Source organism: Pyrus communis, chromosome 14, assembly GCF_963583255.1.
Source record: "Pyrus communis chromosome 14, drPyrComm1.1, whole genome shotgun sequence".
Taxonomy (NCBI): domain Eukaryota; kingdom Viridiplantae; phylum Streptophyta; class Magnoliopsida; order Rosales; family Rosaceae; genus Pyrus; species Pyrus communis.
The window spans coordinates 19,051,021-19,067,064 of record NC_084816.1 but is presented as its reverse complement, the minus strand read 5'-3'; the positions used below and the strand labels follow the sequence as shown (position 1 = coordinate 19,067,064).

General features: G+C 36.2%; 3 protein-coding genes across 4 annotated transcripts; 1 reads left to right on the top strand and 2 right to left on the bottom strand.

The window, feature by feature from the left end:
• Positions 1-9: 9 nt before the first annotated feature.
• Positions 10-4,421, bottom strand: LOC137714809 (polycomb group protein FIE1-like). The gene is made up of 13 exons (XM_068453943.1): positions 4,164-4,421; positions 3,545-3,610; positions 3,278-3,400; positions 2,973-3,053; positions 2,800-2,892; positions 2,562-2,637; positions 2,073-2,152; positions 1,898-1,969; positions 1,409-1,468; positions 900-996; positions 668-731; positions 510-569; positions 10-369 (listed from the first exon to the last, which is right to left on the bottom strand). Exons 1-13 carry the CDS (start codon positions 4,341-4,343, stop codon positions 306-308), a joined length of 1,116 nt encoding a protein of 371 aa, XP_068310044.1. The 5' UTR covers positions 4,344-4,421; the 3' UTR covers positions 10-305.
• Positions 4,422-5,399: 978 nt separating this feature from the next.
• On the top strand, positions 5,400-14,419 carry LOC137716201 (pentatricopeptide repeat-containing protein At4g04790, mitochondrial-like). Of its 2 annotated transcripts, none has more exons than XM_068455615.1 (16): positions 5,400-5,664; positions 5,985-6,029; positions 6,484-7,110; positions 7,799-7,978; positions 8,166-8,230; positions 8,832-8,939; positions 9,129-9,242; positions 9,886-9,981; positions 10,156-10,254; positions 10,448-10,567; positions 11,456-11,560; positions 12,769-12,933; positions 13,006-13,133; positions 13,300-13,378; positions 13,732-13,949; positions 14,074-14,419. In XM_068455615.1, the coding sequence occupies exons 1-16, from the start codon at positions 5,433-5,435 to the stop codon at positions 14,225-14,227; spliced, it is 2,535 nt and encodes an 844-aa protein (XP_068311716.1). In that variant the 5' UTR covers positions 5,400-5,432; the 3' UTR covers positions 14,228-14,419. The 2 variants fall into 2 exon arrangements, with proteins under 2 accessions (XP_068311716.1, XP_068311715.1); XM_068455614.1 differs by having other exon boundaries at positions 5,982-6,029.
• Positions 14,420-14,471: 52 nt separating this feature from the next.
• LOC137716202 (protein CHLORORESPIRATORY REDUCTION 41, chloroplastic) lies at positions 14,472-15,636 on the bottom strand. The gene has a single exon (XM_068455616.1). The coding sequence runs from the start codon at positions 15,595-15,597 to the stop codon at positions 14,941-14,943; it is 657 nt and encodes a 218-aa protein (XP_068311717.1). The 5' UTR covers positions 15,598-15,636; the 3' UTR covers positions 14,472-14,940.
• Between the last annotated feature and the right edge of the window lie 408 nt (positions 15,637-16,044).

Genomic DNA, 16,044 nt, shown 5'->3' with positions numbered 1-16,044 from the left:
AAAGGGTTATGCAACGCCACGGCAGAAAATACCTTGGCAAGAACATGGTTCAAAATTCTATTCTTCTGCAAATTTTGAAATAGATTTGTTATCGACCTGCCTGAGTTACGTAACAACGCTAGAGCAAAGGTTCGCCGAAGTATGATTTTCTCTACTCCAAATTTCAATCACATATTGCAAATCACTTGTGTTTCTCTATCAGGAATGCCGCCAAATTCATTACCACAATCAACCAAAGCTGGTCCAAATCAATCAGCGATAAGCATTTTTCTAAATTAGTGCCAGCAAACCAACTTGGATAAGCTTTAAGAACTCTCCATAGCATCCCAACGCCAAATAGTTCCGTCCTCACAGCAGCTTAGAATGGTGCTGCAATATAGAATAAGGAAAAGAGGGTACACTTCATCATTATCGAGGGATATGGAAATTGCAAGGTCATATAAAGAATAATGTCAAATAGAAGATGATATGTAATCAAAGCAATGAGAGATAAACTGTGCTTGAATCACCTTCCATCAAAAGACGTAGCAGTTTGCCTAATCGGAGATTTTGATTGAGGATGTAACAACCTGAAAAACAGCGCAAGGTTATCATTAGTGGTTTGCATTTCAAAGTTACAACTTTCTTCAGCATGTAGTTTTGGTAAAGAACAGAAAACCAAACGAACTTTGCAATAAGAACTGGAGGGCTGGATTGTAGTTCCCAAACAAAAATCTTTCCTTCTCTATTCCCTGCTAGACAGAAAACAATAGACAGCGAAGAAGTCAACATATAGTTCTGCAACTCAGAACATCTAAAGTTTACATGGTATGGTCCCTTCATTTTTGAAAGAATGAAGAACTATATCAACTGTTGTAACTACAACTGTTTAAGAAAATTCCTCATGCAGTTTGCGTTACCTATAGCGGCTGCATTGTAGTGGAAATCACAGGAAAACTTGATGAACCAAATATCACACTCCGGAACTGGGTATTTTTGAAGGATGTCGACGGTACCCTAACCAGAAAGCATCCAAATAACAATTTAGGCCACCAGAAAGTATAATTACGGGAATTCTACACAATCAACCAAACTCAGCAAAGATTCGTGGAATAGGTAGTAAAGAAGAAGAAATAGGGTTTGCTTGATAACTGTTTTGTTTTTAATTAGAAAAATAAAGGGGAAAAGGAAGAGATGAAGGAAACTGAGTAGCCAGATGATAGTGGTGAAAGAAGCAGAGAAGATAATTAGAATGCTTTATGGCGTAAAACTAAAAGAAAAAAACTATTTCGAATTGTATTTAGCTTTTAGTATTAGTTTTATATGTTTTATATATTCCACTCATTTCTCCTCACCTCCCCTTCATCTCTTTAATTAAAAGAAAAAAAAACAGAAAATAAAAATGTTGCCAATTGGCCAGGTTTCTAACCTCCCCAGGAGACTGTTCCTTCATTTTCGGTTCCCACAGCACAATTTCATTGTCAACACTCTGGAAATTCACAGAATAATATATTAATGTAATCATTAGAGAATATATGGAATTAAGCTACCACAGGCATCTAAAAGCAATTCAAGCTACCCATATTTGAAATCTATTTGTTATATCTGGATAAAGTTTATCACACCATGCAAGTTATTCTAAATTGTTAATAAACTTTATCTTGCTTTCAGGTGATCAAATAAGCTATCAATAAGTTGATGCCAAACAAATAGAAATCAATTTTTCAGGAACTGATATGTCTTCCCCGTTAACTCATTTGAACCAGCTGATTGTGCTGATTAAAATTTTGCCAATTAGTAAAGGCAACATACGATTTATGTCTTAAGATTTTACATCCTACAAATATTTTCCGTTCCCAAATAACCATCAGATTTATACTGAAAAGAAATGAAAATAGTGGATGAAATTCTGATTCACCTTTGAGAGGAGAAAATCACCAAGCCACCTATTACAGTCAACATAGTTTGTATGAATGGAGGCTATGAATACCTGAAAGGTTCAAGTTAACCTCAGATAAAAGGATAATGAAAACTCTATTATGAAACACACGGAAAAAAAAAAAAAAAAAAAAAAAAAAAAAACAGGTACTCACTGGAAATTGCACATATTTTGTCGGAAATTTTGACGGAAGATCTGTCCATGTGAAAGATTTCTCCACATATGTCCAGAACTCTACAACAAAGCAATGTATAAGAAAACAAATTAGAAATAATATTGATTTACACAGTTGACGCCTGTCCAAACATTAAATCAAGAACTCTGACCCTCAGATGTGGAATTACTTTAACATCCCACTGTTGCATAATCATGCATAAACATAGCTAATTTGCAATAAAAAGAATTTTAAAATAACCCATTACTTTCTTCAATACTAGTAAAACAAAGAAGGCTGCTTCTATTTTCTATGATAATATATATTTTTCCTTTTTTAGAAACATAAGTATTACGTACTCACACTATACTCTGAATGGGTAAATTTGTGATCATTGTGATCCATCATCCATGCCATATGGTTACACAACTATGGTTACCATATCAAAATGTGTAAATTCTCATATGAAGCAAAGCTGTGAAGTCCTACCTTTCATTGACCAAATCTTAACGGTGTTGTCCATGCCACAACTCGCAATGCGATATATGTCAGAAGGATGAAAGTCCTATAATAATAAGAACAAGGTGATAGAATTAGCCCCTCGAGTCATTTTCTTTGATCAAAATCTTAACAACAAGAAAAAAAAAAAAAAAAAGAAACAAAAGATTTATAATTAAAAGATCCCATGGAAAGGTGGCAGGATATAACTCCTCGTCAGATATGTTACCACACTCAGGACTTCATTGCGGTGACCCCCTGCTCCTGCGAATATCAAAATACATATTCCAGTCTGAACATTCCATAGCCGAACTGACTCATCCTGGAAAGTTCTAAGATTAATAATAATGTAAACAACAAAAATATCTTAAAAAGAAAAAAGGAGCAGGTTACTGTGTTCACTTTGCTTGCTGACACCACAAGTGATGACTTCAATGGCTGAGTCCTGATTTCATTTATTGAGTCCCCATGGCCAACAAAACTCTGCACATAGATGAGTATGTTAGGGGCAAAAAGAATGTAAAGCAAGAAAATCCTGTATTTTCATTGCCACTCAAAGCACTTTTGAAATATTTCAAATATTTCAGCGGAAATAGATGTATGATTGCATCCTGATTGCATGCTATAGAATAGTAAAGAGCACCCAGGCCATTACTACTGCACCACTATAAAGTACATGATCTTACAACCAGTACTAAATTTAGTACCTTGTCTATCTTCTCGCTGCCACAATCAATGACACGCATTATACCATTAATTCCTCCAGCCACAAGCAACGGGGATCCATCAATATTGCATGCCCAACTCACAGTGTAAAAAGACTCATCCTTCTGATCTATACCAAGCACATGACAATCAAACATCCGCAAAAAAGTTCTAAACAATAGCAAATGAATGCTAAACTGTTTGATAAAATGACCGAGAAAAGAACACTAATCTTGATCAATTACAGAATGATGGCTGTCTTTACTTACATCTTCATCAATGTAAGACTGCAACACAGCAATCACACCCCCTTCTAGGCATTGGTATACAGTAACCTGAAAAAGAAGAAAACAACACTTACAACAAATACAACAAATAGCGGAAAGAGAACCTTGCATTGTCTCTCAGATAAATATTTTACGCAAATGAACACGGGGAACAAATTCACGTTGTTTATTTGAAAACGAAGGAACTATACACTACCAGGTCAGAACAGCCATAATTCACCACTACTCAAGCTGCATTGTAATCCAATGTTGTAAATGTTAAAGGTCATGCCTCTTTTTTTTTTTTTTTTTTTGTTTTCACTCGGATTCTCAGAACACTAACCTTAAAGATCATTTCATTCCATTCCAATGTATATCTTTATTCCATGAGAAGTTCATGTATCAAAATATTGATAGGCAAAGCCGACATTGAAAACTTCGATAAACCCTAAATCTCTAGCAATCCACTCAATGTAACAAAGCCCAGTAAACTAAATCATAAGAAACCCCAAAAATTTACCAAATTTTCAGCCAAAACAGTATAGAACCCATGTTTGGTTGGCGAGAAAACGCACGAAAATCCAACAAGCAGTTCCGGAATTACAAGGGAAGAGAAACGAACCCGATTGCCGCCGACTGTGGCGAAGACGTTGAAGTAGCGAGAGTCAATGAAGTTGAAAACGATGGCGTATAGGGGGCGCTTGCCCTCTTGGAGCCTGTTGGTGACTCTGTACTCTTTCTTCTTCGAGGGTGCGAGGGAACCCACCACCGGTTCCGACCCTAAAGCGAACTTCGCCGCCATGTCTGCGGCGCAGGATACCAACAGACCTACCCTCTTCCCAAACAACGGAAATTTCTGTTCAACAAGACGGGAGACTACTTGGTGCAATAATTTCAGCTTAATTATTTACCAAAAAAGTTAATAGACAAATCTAATCTTTATTACTAATTAATAAAACACTTGTTATCGATCAAAATTTTATAAAATTATCAGTTTAATTCTTTAATTAAAACATAATATGAATAAAAAATATGAGGCAAAAATATAATTTCACACAATCAAATTTTACTGTTTTTTTTTTCAAAGCCTCACCTATATGTAATCCTAACATATATCAAATTAAAAAACAAAAAAAAAGCTTTATACTTCCATATTCTCTATCACTATCTTTCTCTCTCTCCTTCTATTTCAAAAATAAAAATAAATATTTTTTGCTGTTTATTTTTATAAAGCCTCTCCTACGTGTAACCCTAACCTATTTCTAATTACAAAAAAAAAAAAAAAATAACTTTTCACTTCCACGTTCTCTATCACTCTCTTCCTCTCTCCTCTCTCCTTTTATTTCAAAAACAAAAATAAAAAATTTTCTCACACACTTTGTGTGTGACCATATGGTAGTTTTTTTATATATTAACATATAAGACGTTGAGTTTCCATACATAGTTTTTGAGTTTGAAATTCCTGCCTTCCTTAAATTATTTAAATAGTTTCGAATCTGCGCAATCTAATATCCCATTAAATAGAATGTTGATTCCACTAAATGTCCCGAAATCAAAATTCTGCCTCCTACCTTAATAGTAATAAAATTAGAAAAAACAATAAATTTACTGCTTAGTACTATAGTATAGTGATATTCCTTATCATTTGTGGATGAAAGATCTGATATTCGATTTGCGTTAAAAACAAATTTAAATCGTATTGTTGCTAGATTATTGTAAAACTAAATTCACATTCTCAGCTTAGCATAGATAATAATAATGAATAGAAATTTTTTTGATTTTTATACAAAATTTAATTAAATTTTTAAGAAAACAGGGGAGGACCTATGTAATTAAATACCCAGTATGCAGCGAGGGAGTGAGAGAGAGAGGGAAATTAATCAGAAGTCAGATGCCAGCCTCCTCCAACGCCAAGAGCTTAAGCTCTATTTTCCGCGGCGCCATCAAATCCAAACCCCCCGCCATACCTCTATCCTCCCCCGCCGAGGACGCCACCCTCAAGCACTTCGTCTCCACCCTTGACCCCATTTCTCAGCGCTTCACCGCCTCCAACAAGCCACCCTCCGACCTCAACGCTCCTTCTGCGCTCGCCGCCTTGAATTTGGACTCGCCCTCCTCTCCCGGTACGGCATTACCTCTTTGTTTGGTTGGTTAGAAAATGTGGGAAAAAAGTGATGAAATGGGAAATGGAATTCCGGGTCTTTTGTGTTGTTTTGGTTTATGCGTAGTGAAGAACTCGCCCAAAAGAAAGATAAATGATTTTGTTAATTTGGTTCAGATGGATAAAGGGTTTTCCTTTCTTTGTCTAATTGTTTTTGCAAAGAATAAATAGGTTACTTTTCCTTTGTTTTCTTACTATTCAATTAGATTGGATGCAGTAGAATTTAAGTAATGTAGTATTGGTTGATGTTTTGTTTTGAGCTTTTGTGTTTGACTGCAGAAGATTCGCCGAACGGACTGCCTCAGGATATATTTTCGATATTAGACGGTATGTGCGTGTTAATTTTGTTGTGAAAATCCTAATACATTTATACACTAGGTTGGTGAGTTTATTGTTTTGCAGTGTAGTTCTTTTTTTCTCTTCAGTGAGAAACCGTCATAAGTCGGCACTTTAATTCACGTATATAGATACAATGCTTTATTGCGTTTAAGTAATGAGTCAGAGGGAAATTTTCTGCTGAGTGAAATTTCAGAAGAATTTCGTGGTGAACTTAAACTTTGATGGTAAGAGGGAAATTCAAATTTGTCAGATTCATTCTTTTGATTGGTTAGCATTTAATGATTCCCTTTAGGCTCTGTTACCTTCTTGTAATAACTAATCTCTATTCTGTAATAGCATGACTGTTTTTAGCCATATACTATGTGTCATTGTTATTTTATTTTTTCCCTAAGGTTTTCTTGTTGACGGATTGTTATAGCCGTGTGATCTGTTCCTTTTTCAGGCGGTACTTCTGCAAATTCTCTTGATATCCAGGGAGAAGAAGGTGAGACATTTAAGGAAAATACATTGCTCTTACCATTTTATCCTGAGGTATCTCATGGTGCAATATCATTACGTCGCAAAGAAGTCACTCGTGAAAGGAAGCAAAAGTGGACTTTCAGTAGCGGTCAGGTTAATCGTTTTGGTCGTTTAGTTGACATGTGTGCCAACAAGCTAGGGACACACACCACTCTTCAGGTTTTTGGTAAATTGGGACGAGAAACTGGCGTGAAAGAATATAATTCATTGATTAAAATTTGCATAGAGAGGGCTAGGAGTAGTACAGATGAAGATGTTGGAGTAGAACAGTTTCACATGGCTTATCGAATTTTTAAAGCAATGAAGGAACAGGGTTTTCCGCTGGAGGAAGAAACGTATGGCCAATTACTTGCATATCTAATTGACATGTGTATGATAAAGGAATTTCAATATTTCTGTGGAGTTATCAAAGCTGGAAACCCTAGTTCAGTTGGCAGATTAGGATACTACGAGATGCTGTTATGGATCAGTGTCGACGATGAGGAAAAAATTCAAGAGCTCTCTAATTACATTGTAAGTGATGATGCAGGAAAGGAGTCCAATTTACAAGGTAATCGTTACATTGGTAGTGATGATTAGTTATTCTAATTGTCTGGACATCTTAAGTTTTTCTGAAACAATATATTTATTGCTGGGTCATGTTTTGTTACAATTCTGTTTGACATCACTTGCAAGCTAGGATGATTTATTGTTAATCAATACGCATAATTGTACCAAAAAGAAATTGTGGAATGGAGATCTCACCTTGTCACTCCTTTTTTTGTAACATATTCAAAATACCTTGTTGAAACTGTATAGATGTTTATGTGTTTGAGAACTAATGGTGCTTGGGCACTTGGAAATAGATCTCTTTTGTAAATTTTGGTCTACTGACTCTTTGGCAGGTTTTTGAATAATGGGTGTTTTACTGACTAAAGAGAATGGAAAATGAAAATAAAATACAAAAGAATGTCTTAAAAACCTTTAATTGATGTGAATGACACCATCAGTTTGGACTTAGACACCAACTGATTGTAAAAATTCTATATTCCACTAACAGTTTCAAATTCAGTGTGGATTAGATAAAACTCTATGGAGAAATTTAACTTATGGAACATGTCCAGCATGGATATGCATATCCCAATGACGATATTATGAAATCAGATGCTGGTATTTTCAGCGCATCATGGCGTTTTTGCGACCATGACACTGCTCTTGAGATTGGCATGAATGAAAGTCTTACTGTTTTAATGTTGCAGAGAATTATCTTTTGGCACTTTGTGAAAGTGACCGGACAAAGGAGATTTTGCAGCTGTTGGAAAGGATGGACGTAACCAAAATCTCATCTCTGCCTTTTGTGGATAGTATCTTTAGATGCTTAGGAAGGCAACTACTGGATTCCTTCGCAGAGAAGTTTCTTCTGGAATTTAAAGCCTGTGGTATGTTCATGATATTTTAAAGCCACTGGTATTTGCATTCCTATTTAAAATCTCTTGTGCTGGAAAAACAGTTGGCAACTTATTATAATTTGGAGAAAAAATATTAGAGTGAGTGTTCCATTGGTTCCACAGTATCTATGCAATGAAATCCTTAAGTACACTTGATTTCTTTTTGCTAAAATTGCAGACTCTGCTGCAGAGAAGATTACAAGCTTCATCTACAGTTATGTTGTTGGCATTCCAAATTTAGCGGTGAGGAACTTCTCATGAATGCTACTGGTAATTTCTCAAGTCGACAATTATAAGAGGCAATTCTGCTTCTCACGCAGTTTGCTTCTATGTAAAAGCTGTACACATGTTTTTAATAAAAAAATACATAAATACTTTGTTATTTGCATTAGTTTTTGGGCTGTAGTGTAGCAATACTTCCAAAGTCAAAGGATGTCACTAGATGTTTTATTACTTGAAGTTTGTTGGGGTGTAAGCCTTTTGGGATTCAAATTATTATGAGAATTCTAATTGTAACTTAAAACACATAATATTAAATCTCGGGTACAACCAATCCCACAAGAGAATGATCTAGCGGTGATACTTGAGCAAACTGAGGGGATGGAGGTTTAGATCTGCTGCTGATGGACATGATATGAGTGGTGTTATGGGTTTGGAGTTTGCCGAATAGGGGGACTCAAATTGGGTTTTGGTTTATGACTTTTCTTTGTATCGGGCAGGGAATCAGATTTCATTTTTTATTACTTGAAGTTTGCATGATCCATTAATTACAGAAAAACTTTATTTTTTAACTCAATATTTCTATTGAGAGTGTTGTGTTTACACTAATTATCAATTGTTGAAGGTTGAGGATGTCATTTCAGAATTCAAAAAATGGCACAAGAAATTGGAGGTGACACCTTCCTCTGCGTCATATGAGAAGCTTATCATGTACTGTTGTGATTCACTTAAGGTATGTTTGATCTGCTGGCTTAAGAGATGTAGCAATTGAGATTCATTATTGATCCTTCCATATATTCTTATATGTTGGAAAATGAATATCTTGCTTTCTACTTTACACCAAAAAGCTATCTTTTCTATTTCTTTTGCCAGCTTAGAGATTGCTTTAACATTGATTATTTGTCCCTTTATTTCTATATAGGTGCATGTTGCTCTTGAACTGGTTAATGAGATGTGTGAACTGGGGTTGACCTTTTCGATTGAGGCAGTACACCCCATTTTACGTGCTAGTGACGAGAGCTGTGATTTTAATTTGGTATGATGCACTATACTGTACATATTTTTCAACCCTTGAATTGTATGACCTTTGTTATTTTTCTTGCCCTTCAATGTGAAGAGACTTGCTATAAATCGCACGTGGGTGCTGTCTATATTATGGCGTGCACATATGCTAGAAATTGTAATGGTTAGAAGAACCTTAGTGAAAAGCAGAAGAATATATAGGATTGATGTAGTTGCAGAAAATGTGGGTTAGAAATACAGGTCTCACTGCGTCATTGGGGTGGGGTACATGGTCAGAAAATTTACCAATCGAAATGGCTGGAAGGGACCATTAATCTCTGCATGCAATGTGCATACAGGGTCAAATTACACAGAAATTAGACAGAATTCTCAATTTGAACCGAGATTGGTATGATTTAAAAGGAGTTGGAACCACAGTAGTTACATTGAAATATGATCCATGATAATGACTTTGTAAAGTTGACCAATTAATAATGACCTAAGTGTTGACCCTTTTGATACCATGAATAATTTGGTGGTTTGCGATGTTTTCTTGTATTTCCAGGTCGAATAATCTCTTTTTCATTTTTGTGCATGCTACTGAGTTTCACATTCAGTTATTTTCAAGGGATGACTTGTATGATTTTCTGATATTTGTCTGCTTGCCGCATGTCCAGGTGCACAAAATCTATTCATTGATTTACCAGTACAAATTAGAGCCAAACTGCGAAACTTTCAGGTGTATGATAAGTTTGTACGTGAAAATGAAGGATGTAAGTTTTATATGGTTTCCCTTTGTGTTACTGTGCACACTTGCATGTCTAAGTTTTCATTTTCTGTTGCTTTTTGCCTAATGTTTGTATTTTTACATTCCAATAACATGGAAGTTGAACCACTATTATCAACGAGACCCCAATTTCAGTTATTGTATCTCTTTACTTTTGCAGTATGAAGGTGCTTATAGCATGCTGAGAGACGTGGAGGAAATGAATTTGACACCCACTGCTAACATGTACAATGCTATAATGGGCGGATTTTTCCGAGAGGTAACATTCTTTTTCATGTGCTTTTCTTTCTTTCTTCCAGCTGTATAAAACTAAGCCCGCTTTTTCAAACAATTACTATGATATTCAACATGAATTATTTATTTTTAAGCTTCAGTAACGATTTGTTCTATTTTTAGTTTTCAATGAATTTGTGGCTGAAAGTTGAAACTTTGTTTCCCTGAATACCTTGCAGAAGAACATTTATGGTGGGTTGAGGGTTCTCCAACAAATGAAAGCAGCAAATGTCAAACCAGATTCCCAGACATTCAGCTATCTAATTACCTACTGTAACTCTGAGAAGGATATTAACAAGGTAACCTGGAGTGATAACTCGTTCATTTCACTGGAAAGCTTGTACAGGAATGGGAATTGCTCTCATTCTCCTGATTGTCCCAGAATGGAATTTATACTAATCTTTTCGGTTGTCTATCATTCATCCCTTAACTGCACTCTACAAAAAAAAAAAAAAAAAAAAAAAAAAAAAAAAAAAAAAAAGAAATTGTCATCTGAACATGAACCATATAGCCATAGATTTCAAACTTGTTTTCCATCGTTTCCTTTTTATGTTTTGTTAGTTCAGCACTGCAATATAGTTTGAGGAACACCATAGTAGTGGTATGGTGCTCCAGTGCAGGTTTAATGTCAGTCTGTACCTGTAGATTATTCAAATGTGTAGCAAGGGACAAGGTAGTGTCCATTGACGGGGGGAGGTTGTTGACGTGGTGTTGGATCCTTTGGATCTCGTGAGGGTGTAACTAATTGGGGCTGGGCATTTAGGTTTCTGAGGACAAAAAAGCTGGCCCAACTTGAGAGTGACCGACAGGAATATCAAAATCATTCTTGGACACATTTCTCTTCTGAATCTCAGACAAACAGGGGGAAAAGTATTGAATTGTTTTTCTTTTTCAATTGACACTCCTAGATTGGTAAAATGGTATCTGCTCTAAATTACATTCCAAGGAATTAAAACACCATCCTCCCCGTTGTTCTATTCTACCTCTTTAAGGGAATTGGTTCCAGTCAACTAAGGTCATTTCTTTCTAGTTTTATTTCTTTTACTACCGAGCCAAACATCACATCTTGATGGAATGGCATTCCCCATTCCTGATTTGAGTGCCAGCCAAATAACCGACGCCTGATTCAATTTGCTTATAATTTATGAGTGAGTTTAAAAGTTGCTGATCTGAATATCTACTTATAGTATTATGAAGAAATGAAGCAGTCTGGAATTCAATTTACCAAGCAAATTTTCATGGCACTAATACATGCATACGCAGCTTGTGGGCAGTTTGAAAACGCCAAACAGGTACATATTCATTTCGCAATTTCTTACCTTATGATCCAAGATTAGAGAAGACTATACAATCTGTGATTATCTGTGCATGTTGGGGCAATAGGTGCATATCACTGAAGAACTTATGTTACAGTTTATTATTGAATGTGACTTCATTACATCAGTTTTCTTTTATTTGTCTGCTTGTCGTCTACCATCAATAGTCTATCATATCGACACAATGCTTATTTAGTGATGCAATTACTATTTAAAGCAGCGACCAAATCCATTCTTGGGAAAATATAAATAACCATAAACATTCGGAGTCTGCAGCCAGTCCTAAACGTTTTGAATTTTTTTATTGGCATAATTTGTTATTGCCTGATTAAAACAAACAGAATGGCCTGCCTCCTAGAATTTAATTATTTTCAGCAACATTAAAAAATGGAAATTCTTTTAAAGAGTGGGGGAAACTGAAGGGTTTTTTTTTATTGATTTATTTTATATTTAAATTTTAATCAGTGTTCTAAAATCGTAGTTTTGATACTCGCCATGGCTTTTTTTGGGCGGGGTTATAGAAAAAGACCTCTGCCCAGCCAGACTAGAAGGCATAAGGTTGGTGCAAGGTTTTATAACCTTCTTGGCCACTTAGACTTATCAGATTTTCTTTGTCCTTTTTTTCTTATATTTTTAAATGTTAAAATAATTGTGAAATTTTTTTTTTTTCAAAACATTACAAGGCCCAATGGATAAAACCGGTCATGAAGAATAACAATGGATATTTGTTTTACAAAGTATTATATTGTGTGTGTGTGTGTGTGTGTATATAAGGTTATAATAATTTTAAGTACTGTGAGGCTATCGATTAGGCTAGGCAATTTATGCAACGACTTGTCTTTGCCCTTGCCTTTTAGAACATTGATTTGAATAACCATATGGTTCCTATGAATACTGTAAATCTCATTTATATTTGCTTCCTATTAGTGCCTCATTTATTTCCCTGCCATATTGTATTGCAATCATACACAATATTTGCCTGGTATTCTAGCTTTTAGCATTCTCCTGCTCATGAACTGTTTATATTGTTCCATTATACCAGAGTAGAATCTACAAGTCTATAGCAGAAGTTCTAGGTTTCTTTGTCGAAATAATTTTTTAACACATTACAGCTTTTCAAGGTATTTGCTTGGCTGAGATATGAATGGTTTCTGGTGATCTCATTAATACACGTTCTATGGTAGGTACTCTTGGATAATGGGATTCCAGTAAAGAACTTGAATGAAATTAAAAGTGTGCTTATCCACACCCTCGCATCACGTGGGCAATTGTGTGATGCATTTAATATATATGAAGAGATGAAGCAAGCTGGATGCAGTGTAGAGCCGAAAGCTGTTATAAGTCTTATTGTGAGTTCCTAAATTAGTGCTTGAGTTCTTTGTCTTGTCAAAACATCTAACATTTTGTTGTTTATCTTTTAGGAGCACTCTCAATCTGATGAAGAATTCAGCAAATTATTCTCTCTACTTGATGAATTAGATGATCCAGACTATTGGCTTGAGGGTTGCGTGAGAACTATCTTACATTGTGTTCGGAACAAGCATTTAAGGTCTGTTCATACTTAATATCACAGCTATGTTGAGAATATAAAACCCCACGTTAGTTATTCTAGCCTCGCATTCAATTTGGTTTGTTGGATGCTCCAACTTTAATAGTTTTCATTCAATTGATTTGTTGACAACTGCTAGTTGCTTATTTCCATCTCTTTTATTTAGATCTGCCGTCAATTTGATCAAGCAGTTCAGGGATAAAATCTGTACTGACGAATTAGCTCTAGATGTAATTTTTGATCAGGTTTGTTCTCATTCTCACATCTTATGTGTGAATCTAATTTTGGTAGCTTCATTGTAATTATGTTAATTTATCTCTCTTCCTCTAGGGCAGTCAAACTTTTACAGATCGGTGTAACTCTTTAAGAATCTATTTCCTTTCTGAACTTATAGCATATTTCCTTTCTTTCTTTTATCTAGGTTCCTTTATCTTTTCTAGTTAACTTTGCAGATGTTTTTGGCGTTTTCTTCTTGTTTACTGAATGTAATATATCTATTCAAATGTCTGTTCTCTGATAGTCTGGGACATGACATCCTTGCAGTATGTTGTTTAAACTGACAATACGTACTTTGTGCCTTTCCATCCCAAATTTGTAGGTATTTTCCTTAATTGCAGAATTAGAGCCTACATATTTGCAGTTGGGATTGGACTTGCTTCATGCTATGAAGAATGAGCTTGGCATCACACCTTCACGAAAATGTCTTGATTTTCTTCTCCACGCTTGTGGTAATGCCAGAGATCTGAAAAATGCCCGACTAATTTGGAAAGAATACGAAACTATTGGCCTGCCTTACAACACTTTAAGCTTTTTAAGGTGAATAATCCTGCTGCTTGGGAATTTTAATTTTTTTTTGTTTTGTCTCTTGCTCAAACACCTTGCTTCCTTGTATTGGAAATGATTTTGTAACAACTGGGTTTCAATCTCGGAATGCTTGCAGGATGTATCAAGCCCTTTTGGCTGGAGGGGACCTCAAGGCTGCGAGAACTTTGCGTTTTAAAATGCCTAAAGATGATCCTCATGTTCGCTATATCATTCAAGCATGTAAAACCGCATACTCAGAACCGAAGAGTAGAAAGAAAAAGAAGAAATAAGATGGATGAATGCATCCTTGACATATGTAGCCACTTTTGCCCCTGGTAGAACGGCCCAAGGTGGGATAAAAAGTTCCACTGGGGACGCTATCAGCGGTGTGTAAACACATTGAGCCGTGTACTGGGATAATTCTCACTTGTGTAACTTGTATATATTCGTTCAGTGTTATTCAATTTACATTGGTTCCTTAAGACTTCTGGCTTTACGCGGTTCATGTTGGCTGTAGAATCTGCTCTTGCGTTTTCATTGTTTGGTTTGCTGGACATATTTTAAGCGACATTACCGGGGTTCAAATCCCTGCGGACTTGTGGAACTGAAGATTTAGCCATCAGGGTGTTTCATCAGGCCAGTTCTCATGCATTGCTTTCTCTAAAGATGTTTTACAATCCTTACGATCTTATCCGTCATAATGTATGTGTTTCTACAACATTAGCGGCGCTTATGGACGGCAAAAGCTTGGTTGCAACCGGGAGCATCATCTTCTTTCTATATCTCTCCTCATGTGTCACACAAAAGAGACATAAGGAGATGTACACCCGGTTACAACAGGTTTGTTCTACAAAGTTACATGAACATTCCCTTGCAAGTTTTTCTCCGTTCTTCGCGATATACCAAGTTACAGATCTCTAATTCGGGGAAAAAAAAATTCATTTGCTCAATTTCTACCAAATGTACAATCCAGAAATATTCAAAAAAAAAAAAAAAAGAAAAATCAGAAAGACAAAGCAACAAGTATAGCTTGCCTGCACCTTGCCTTAGCCTGCTCAAGCCTCTCGTTCAAAGTCTCTTCTTTGACAGCAGCTTTTACCATAACCATGTCCATCTCTATCAACCTCAAAACCCTAAACAGCTCAGTCACCATTCTGTCCTCCACTTTGCCTTCGTCTCTCAACACTTGCGCTTCCTCTCTCGCTCTCTCAGCCACGATCTCCCCCACTTTTAGCAACAGTTCAGTGGAGCCATATTCTTTTCCCATCAGGTCCTCTAACTTCTCCAAGAAGTCAGCTATGACGTACCCTATCGGCTTCTCTAGCTTTATCTCTTTGGTTCTCTTCCAACCTATCTCGAAGTTGGGGGGTTCCGGCTTTGCGAGGCCGGTTTCTGACCTGCTCCTGTCTCGGGTGATGTCGGATTTTCTTCGCTTTTCGACGGGGAATGTCTCGGCGCTGGTGGTGGTTTCGGAGTCTGGACTTGGGAAGTCAGGTTGAGTAGGGTTTGGAGTGGCGCATGTGGTGGTGGACAAGTGTTTCCTGGGTGGTCTATGGATGGAAAGGTGGGAGGGGGCTGCGGTGGTTTGGGTTGGGAGGTGGTTTAGTGGTGGGTGAGGAGGATTATGAGTTGAGAGGAATTGTGGGAAGATGGAAGCCATGCCTAATGCTTATGCTTTCAGTTGGCAAGTGGAAGGAAACCAAACTAGGAGCTTGGAAGGGGATAAGGCCGTTTGTCCCTTGTTACAATGTAAGGCAATCAGTCACGTGTCACTTCAGTATATATTGACACTCTAAAAATCTCATTTTATATTTCAAACTTTCTATAATTAAAAAAAATAAAAATGCACTAGTGAAAAATGTAGAATAAGATTTTTAGAATGCTAAGAACAGTTCTATATATATATATATATACACTTTTTTTTTTTAATTTCTCTGGTAATTTTTGAAAATGAAATATGAGCTCTTCACATCTGTCTCCTTTTGTACATCTCTCGCTCTTTCTTTGTATCATTTCAATTCAAAGATAAGAAGCACATATGAGGTTAGCCAACTTGGTTAAAGCTACATGTTTCCCCTTCGGTACCTAAGTTTGAATTTCTCTCCCA